The following is an 8938-nucleotide window of genomic DNA, read 5'->3' on the forward strand; positions in this document are numbered from 1 at the left end:
TTTTTCGAAACTGAAGCTCATCAAAACTTACTTACGTTCAACAATGGGGCAGGAACGTCTAAGTGGTCTTGCTGTCATCAGCATTAATGGTGAAGTGGCTCAGAGGCTGTCCTATGATGACCTAATTAATGACTTTGCAGCGAGGAAATGCAGACGTGTTCCTCTATAGAGTCTTTATAGAGAAATGCTTGATTGTTAAAGAATAGCATTATGCTCTCTCAAAAAGGATGTCCTTGATTTATTTTGATAACACTTTTTTTGCACTTTACTTGAATGTGTTTTAGCTGTTCTACAAAGCCTTACTGTTTACAAAGTAAGTAAAGTTGTGACTTTTCGTCCTCTAAATCTTTGTTTTATTTAAGATTTTATTGATTGTACTTATTGATGTTATTTAGTGTAATTTATTCAAAGTTACTGAAGGAAAGTTTGCACTTTCAAATGTCAAAAGTTTGTTGTTTTGCTGTGTGTTTGCTGCTGCTATTGTTTTATATGTTTGGTAATAAAAAAGTTAAACTTTTCCGCGAATGTTTTTTTATTGGGGGGGGGGGGGGAGGGCATCATGAAGGAATTATGCTTAGGGCACCAAAATGGCTAGCAGCGGCACTGCCGGTTCACCCAATACGCACACTATGCACGTTGCGTAGGGCCCCGTAAACTCATAGAGGCCCCGTGGGGAAAACAAAAACAAAAAAACGTGACGACGTGACCGTCCGTCGCGCTGCTCGCGCACGTCAGATTGCCAGTGATGCATGTGCATCAACGGCATCAGCAAGTTGAAGCGGAGTTATCCTTCGGGGAGTGAAAAGAGAAAAAATAAAGTGCATGATGAAGATGAACAGCAGTAACAGCAGTCGGGTAACTCTCCTCTCCGGGTGGGAGAGTGGGAGAGTGGGAGGGACGGGGCTAGTCCGTGTTTGACCTACATAACAGGGCGGTGAACCCCGGACGGTCTCCGTGTGCGTCTTGCTGGCTTCTGTAAATTAAGGGTTATATCGAGTGTAGTTACAACTGCACTTATACAAAATGGAAAGTAATGGATAAATATTTACTAAGATTGAATTTTGTTTGCTTGGATAGTGTAAGAAATGTTCGTTTATTCGAAGCCCAGGTGTCGATTCAAAAGAAAGAAAGCAAACCTCCTCTTGTAAGTTTTAAAAGGAGTATTTAATAAAAGGATGCAGCAGTAGGTTTTACAAAAGTTTCACAGCTTCGGCTCAATAGCCCGGGTCACGCGTCCACAGGCCGCTGACTGAGTGGAGCTCATCAGTAGTTACTGTCTGGCGGTCCGGAACAAAAATGAGCGATTTCACAATACAAACATGTTTTATAGAACCACCCCTTTCCGACCATACAATAAACAACTTCAAAATAAGACATGCTCCGCTCTCGTGCTCTCATTGGTTAGTAGTGGGGGGCTGGATCCTTGGGGTTCTCCAGACTGTTCTATAGGCTGACGTCGTCGGGGCCGGTCCTCTTATGACGTCACCGTCGCCATCTTGTTAGTGAAGTCCTAACCCTAACCCTGGAGCTCTCAACTACAATATTCTATTATGCAATCCTTCTGAAATGTATCCGTTATTAAACAGGCAATAGTATCATTGCAGCATCAATGAGTGAGCGGTAGAGACGGTGTGTTTAGTATGTAACCCCACTGGTCCTTCTCCCTCTACTCATATATACAATACAATATTAGCTTTATGCTATCTGAGGCTAAAACCAACATCCGGTAATACTACCGGAAGTGGACACATATGATCCGTCCAGAAACAGTGAATTATCTTTTAATGTTCCGCTCCAATATATTGATTATTTCTAACAATAGCCAACAGGCAAATATAGATGCAGATATATTAGTGAATAAATAAAACTCGTGAAATATTATGACAATGGTGCTAAATAGGCAAAATAATAATCTAAATCACCTATATTTTAAGTATATGAAGGTAAAACAAGTGCAGTCAATTCGATGGAGAATTAATGGTAGCCTGATCTTTATTTTACAGGTGCTATGCTTAAGTTCCTAACAAGCAGCACAGAGTCCAGTCTGTCAGCCAGTGGAGGGACAGACCCAGATAAGACAGGCAGAGATGAGCCACCTTCAACCAGCAGCAGCACAGTTCCAGTACAGCCACCATTAAGTACATGTGTACAGCAAGCATCAGAAGCTAGCTCAGACCCTAAAGCAACAGTCTCTGCTCCACCAAATGGTCCAGCAGACTGGCCCCCAGTCTTAACAGACTGTATGCGGACTGAGTTAGTGCGCAGAGGGCCATTCAAGCCCAAAGACAAGTCCAGAAGAGGGTTCCATCCAGTATTATTACAGAGACGGCTGTCAAATGGTGAAAAGATTACCAGGAGCTGGCTTTCATACTCAGTGAAAAACAACGCTGTGTATTGTATTTGCTGTAAACTCTTTTCCACAAAAAAACACAAAATAATAGGAGAAGGTGTTAATGACTGGTCAAATATCAACGCCATTCTGAAGCAGCATGAGGGTAGTCCTGAACACACAAGCAATATGATTAAGTGGAGAGAACTTGATCTGTGCTTAAGTCGTGGAAAAACACTTGACCATATAGAAATGACAGCTTTGGAGGCTGAAAGAAAGAGATGGCGAGATGTCGTTACACGCCTCATAAGTATCACACAGTCTCTAGCTGAAAGAAACCTAACATGCATAGGTTCATCAGATAAGTTCTTCCAACCAGATAATGGAAACTTTCTAAAAGAGGTTGAATTATTAGCTAAATTTGACCCCGTTTTGGAAAATCATGTCAGCAGAATTAAAGACGGAGAGACACATGCTCATGACCTTAGTAAGGACCTACAGAATGAGCTGATACAGCTTGTGAGTGACAGGATTCTTACAACTATTGTGACTCAAGTGAGAGACTCAAAATACTTCTCCATTATCTTAGACTGTACACCTGACATTAGTCACCAGGAGCAGATGTCCATTATCCTCAGAAGTGTGGCTTTAAAGGGACAGCCAGAGATAAAGGAGCACTTCCTCGGCTTTGTGAATGTTGAGGCTACAACTGGCTTAAGCCTGTCTACAGTCTTCTTGGACAAGCTGACTGATCTGAAAATTCCATTTGACAATTGCAGAGGGCAAGCCTATGACAATGGGGCCAATATGAAAGGTAAACACCAAGGAGTACAAGCCAGACTGTTGAGAATGAATCCTAGAGCTGTGTTTGTTCCATGTGGTGCACACACATTAACCCTCGTCATTGCAGATGCTGCCAAATCCTGCGAAGATGCTGTTGTTTTTTTTGGCTATGTACAAAAGCTGTTCACCTTTTTTCTGCTGGCACACAAAGGTGGAATATCTTGAAACAACATGTGAACATAACAGCGAAGTCACGGACTGACACAAGATGGGAGAGCAGGCTTCAAAGTGTCCATGCAGTCAGGTATCAGGCCTCTGAGATTCGAGAAGCCTTACTGGAAGCCAGGCAGAAGATAAATGATCCTGTGGCGAAAGTGGAGGCACAGTCACTTGCAGAAGAAGTTGGTTCTTACCGCTTCTTGATTTGCTGTGTAGTGTGGTGTGAGATACTGTCAAAAACAAATACAGTGAACAAGCTCCTCCAATCTGCTTCAATGCAGCTTGACGTAGCTGTGCAATTAATCTCAAATGCAAAAGCCTCTCTCACTCAATACCGGGACACTGGATTCTCAGATGCCCAGACAACAGCCAGAAGCATTTGTGAGGAAATGAATGTAGAAGCTGTTTTGAAGGACAAGAGGCTGAGAACCAGCAAAAACCATTTTAGCTACGAAGCACCTGATGAGCCAGTGGCTGATGCACTGCGGAATCTTGAGGTCAACTTCTTCAACATTGTGGTTGACTCCACAATAGCATCCATTGATGAACGATTTGAAACTCTGAACCAGGTGAAGACTAAATATGGAGTAGTGCTGAACTTCAACACTGCATGTCAGATGTCCAGTGACTCCTTAAAGGCTCAGTGTATGGAACTTGAGAAAACTCTGACCTTCAACCAAGACTGTGACATCAGTGGAGTTGATCTGGCAAACGAAATCAAGAATGTACCTGACCTACCATAAGCTAATATGACTGCCTTTGAGCTGCTTTCTTTCCTTTGTGAGAAAAATCTGGAGGAACTCTATCCTAACCTTTGGATAGCCCTGAGAATTGCTGTCACTCTGCCTGTGACAGTTGCCTCAGCTGAGAGGCGCTTCAGCAAGTTAAAAATGATCAAAAACTATCTGAGATCTTCCATGTCCCAGGAACGTCTGAGTGGTTTGGCCATCATGAGCATCAACCATGATGTGGGGAAGCAAATCTCATATGATGACATTATTGACGATTTTGCATCCAGAAAGTGCAGAAAGGGACACTTTTAATGGTGAGTAATTTGTTACACATTTAGTTCGATTTGATTTGGTCTGTATTTATTTTGAGTTAGACTAACAGGTGGTGACACTCTTGCAATATGTTTAAAGGGGGGATGAGTGGAAGCACTGGGTGTCAGGTGTGACTGTTCAGTTAAGAGGGCCCCTTAGCAGAATTTTGCCTAGGGCCCCATAGAGGTCTGAACCGGCTCTGTATATATATATATATATATATATATATATATATATATATTTTAAAAGATTGAAATCAACAGACAAATAGATTGATAGATATGCAGTAATTAATAACATAACAAAAAACATAGCATTTTAATGTTCACATTGTACCCCCGTTTTCCCTTTCTTTCAAAGTTTTTGCGACCACCCGGGGGGGTCAGGACCCCCACTTTGAAAAACACTTTTGGAAAAGAGTAACCTCAAGGGAGTTCATGTGCCAATTTTAGTACTTGTATCCACTTTTGAAATATTTCCCTGGTATATTCAAATATCTGCATGCAGCACTAATACTGTCATTACTGCACTCAACAACCAGGCCTACCTCATTCACAACTTTCATAATTCCAGGAATATTAACCATAATTCAGACAAATATATCCATACAATATTTGCGTCGGTGCCTGTCACTCAGTCAAAATGTCTGCAGAGGGGAATTTTTAGTCTTTATATATCTTCCGGTTGCTCTGGGTCTCTATAAAGCTCCCATGTCCTTTTAGGTAGTTTGAAAAATATCAGCCCTGATTTGTCAGCATGATATCATTAATGGGAATATAATTATGAAAACTCAATAAAATACTTAAAGGAAACACATTTCAAATGCAAAGGTATCTTTATTGAGAGCAGAAAATGTGCATAATAAAGTGAAACAGAGCCATAACATTTAATCATTCATTAAGATCCAAGTTGAAAAACAGACATTTGAAATAGTTTGATTTCATTGACAGGGAGGTTAACATGAGATCACAAGAAGTATTGATGCTTTCTGTGATTACCAGAAGCACTGATTGAATCAAAAGAATCACATTGTTTGAGAAAGAGGAAGAAAATAGATTTTGGACTCTGCTCTTTACTTCAGTGAGTGTAAAGAACTCTCAGCTCGGCCTTTACTGATAGAAACACAGATGCTCCAACCAGCCATTGTTGCCATGGTTGAGATTTCTTCTGATCACAGAGACACCAGACTTCTCATACTCTGTAATCAGATCTGTGTTGAGAAGCAGGGCGAGGGTCTTGATGGGGTTGTGGTTTCCCTCTTTCTTGTACCACAGGTACACCGGATGACCCCTGGTCCCCTCGTTGAGGTTAACACTCACTGACTTGTACTTTTGCTGCTGATATTCCTGATACTCTGTATCAGTGGTGGAGACTTCCAGTTGTTTGACTGCTTTCTTGGGGTCGGTGGTCTGACGGTACCAGATGAAAACATTGGATCCTCCTGCACCTCTGTTAGTATTTTCATCCAGACGGATGTAGCCATTCTTCAAGTAGTCGGCGTCTGACCCAAAGGAATCAGTGGCAGTGACATCACTGATGTACATTGGTTTCTCTTTCTTCAGCCAGAAGTGGATCCAGTTTCCACGAGTCTGGCGGTTTAAATCACAGGTTACTCTCTCCCAACCAAATTGGAACTTTGCAGCTTCCCTCTCTGCATCTGCAGTGACATCAATGTCTACTATTGGAGTATCAAACACTCCGGACCCTTGGAAGTACCAAAGGTAGAGGTGACTACCTCCTGCTCCAACATTGAGAGATTTATGGATCTGGTGGTACCCTGCTTTGATCAAACCGTCAGCCATCTCACTGTTGAAGGAAACTTGAACCTTGGTGATAGGAGGCGATCCACGTTTGTACCAAAGATGGATGCAATTTCCTCCTGCTCCTTTGTTCAGATCAACCGGGTTTTTTTGGAAGCCTTGTGCTTGGAGCATTTGCTCCTCAGCTTCATCAATAGACACTTGCAGTTCTGTGATGTAGTCGGCCATTTTTGGAAACTGCATTAAAGAGAGAAGAATCATTATTAAACACAGAACAACAAGCTAGATGCACAAATGGGCTGCCGGATCTGCCTTGCTAATGCTGCTGCTGCTGCTACTTCCACTTCACTCCTGCTCGCCTGCCCCACCACCACCCCAGCTTCCACCTGTAGGCTCGGGGGGTTAGTTATCTGTATAGACAACTATGTAGATCTGTGGAGTGATGAGGCCAGAGCCTAGACGCCAAACTCAAACTATATGCTGCTTCTAATAAACATATCAAATCAACATATGAGTTGTCTGACTGAACTCTGCCTTTTTAGGTGAGCTCCAAAATATTTATGAAACATCAAAGCATCAATTCTCAGATATAGATCACAATAATGATCATTGCATTTTTAAATATGCATTCATACTGCAACAATTTACAATATTCATAGATAATATTATGAAATAAAAATGTTCTGAAAAAGGAAATCTATGGTGCAAAGCTAGAAAATAATACATGGTTGAACACTTACGTGTCTGCTGGCAGTGAATGACAGAAGTCAACTGGTCTGCTGAAGTGTGTTGTACTTACCACAAATCAGCTGCCTTTATACAGAGATCAGAGAGGCTTTGGCTGATTGTGCAATCACTACTTCTGACGAGTCATATTCTAAAGAAAAGGTGTTACTTTATAAATAAACTCCCTTATTCAGAAAAACCACGCCTAACAAAGCTACACCCAAAAAAAAGTCAACATTTAATTATTTTTTTCTGAACATGAGACTGCTGAGTTTACCCACATCTTGTGTTCTTTTGTCAGGAAAAACAAAACAATAATTATGTATATTTTCCTAAGAAAGCAAAAAATCCTTCATCCCTTAATCCATAATAAAAGAAGAAAATTAGAAACAATCTAGTTGGTTGATGAAGTAAATTAGGGATGAAATGATAAGTTATTTATAATTATTATTATGGGTAAAGATCATTTTATGGAAATGTGTTGTAGCTCAATTGGTAGACCCGGAGGCCCATGTTCTTGGGACGGGTCTCCGAGCAGAAGACCTGTGTTGGAATCAGGCCTGGCATCATTTGCTACAAGTCATCCTCACTGTCTCCCTGTTCCAACGCTGTCTCTACAAGTTTAGAACAAAACTAAGGTCTCCCCAAGAGTAGAAATTGTAGATGTAGAGATGGTTAGTGTGACAAATCAGTTGTCTGTACACCGGGCCAAAACTCCATAGCAGCCTTCAAATTCTTGGACTAGATCATGGCATATACCTTTTGATACATTGTAAATGTGGGAGCACCATTCCTTTACTTTTTATAACAATTCATGTGTTTATGATACATCATTTTAAATTGTTTCCAGTTAAAGAGGCCCTATTATACTTGTGGGGGGGTTTCTCTTTCCTGTCCTGTGTTCTATAGGTTTTTGTGCATGTAAATGATCTGCAGAGGCTTAAATCCCTGGGTTCCCTAGTAGTCCTTTGTTTACTTCCTGAACATAGTGACATCTCTATGGAACACTAGCGCTCCACCACACTGTACGTGACAGGCTAAAGGGCTGGACATCTATAAGTGCTTGACAAATCACAACAGAGCTGACGAGCTAACCAATCAGAGCAGACTGGGCTCTGGTTTCAGACAGAGGGTGAAAAGAGGTGCTGCAGCACAGGCAGTATGAGCAAAATAAAGAGACACTACATACTGATATACACCTGAACATCAGCAGGAGAGGACTCTTTAAAGTAGAGACACTACATACTGATATACACCTGAACATAAGCAGGAGAGGACTCTTTAAAGTAAAGACACTACATACTGATATACACCTGAACATCAGCAGGAGAGGACTTTTTAAAGTAGAGACACTACATACTGATAAACACCTGAACATCAGCAGGAGAGGACTCTTTAAAGTAGAGACACTACATACTGATATACACCTGAACATAAGCAGGAGAGGACTCTTTAAAGTAGAGACACTACATACTGATATACACCTGAACATCAGCAGGAGAGGACTCTTTCAAGTAGAGACACTACATACTGATATACACCTGAACATCAGCAGGAGAGGACTCTTTAAAGTAGAGACACTACATACTGATATACACCTGAACATCAGCAGGAGAGGACTCTTTAAAGTAGAGACACTACATACTGATATACACCTGAACATCAGCAGGAGAGGACTCTTTAAAGTAGAGACACTACATACTGATATACACCTGAACATCAGCAGGAGAGGACTCTTTAAAGTACAGACATACTGATATACACCTGAACATCAGCAGGAGAGGACTCTTTAAAGTAGAGACACTACATACTGATATACACCTGAACATTAGCAGGAGAGGACTCTTTAAAGTTGAGACACTACATACTGATATACACCTGAACATCAGCAGGAGAGGACTCTTTAAAGTAGAGACACTACATACTGATATACACCTGAAGATCAGCAGGAGAGGACTCTTTAAAGTAGAGATACTAAACACTGATATACACCTGAACATCAGCAGGAGAGGACTCTTTAAAGTAGAGACACTACATACTGATATACACCTGAACATCAGCAGGAGAGGACTCTTTAA

At 41.3% G+C, this 8938-nt stretch overlaps 1 protein-coding gene across 1 annotated transcript; it reads right to left on the reverse strand.

Moving 5' to 3' along the window:
• Positions 1 to 5190: 5190 nt before the first annotated feature.
• LOC134870326 (uncharacterized) lies at positions 5191 to 7023 on the reverse strand. The gene is made up of 2 exons (XM_063892459.1): positions 6875 to 7023; positions 5191 to 6371 (listed from the first exon to the last, which is right to left on the reverse strand). Exon 2 carries the CDS (start codon positions 6360 to 6362, stop codon positions 5484 to 5486), a length of 879 nt encoding a protein of 292 aa, XP_063748529.1. The 5' UTR covers positions 6363 to 6371; positions 6875 to 7023; the 3' UTR covers positions 5191 to 5483.
• Positions 7024 to 8938: the final 1915 nt, after the last annotated feature.

The sequence above is a fragment of the Eleginops maclovinus genome, chromosome 10, assembly GCF_036324505.1.
Source record: "Eleginops maclovinus isolate JMC-PN-2008 ecotype Puerto Natales chromosome 10, JC_Emac_rtc_rv5, whole genome shotgun sequence".
Taxonomy (NCBI): Eukaryota; Metazoa; Chordata; class Actinopteri; order Perciformes; family Eleginopidae; genus Eleginops; species Eleginops maclovinus.

Excerpts from the sequence above, each read along its gene's own strand:
- LOC134870326 (XM_063892459.1), bottom strand. The coding sequence starts at position 6,362 with ATGGCCGACTACATCACAGAACTGCAAGTGTCTATTGATGAAGCTGAG.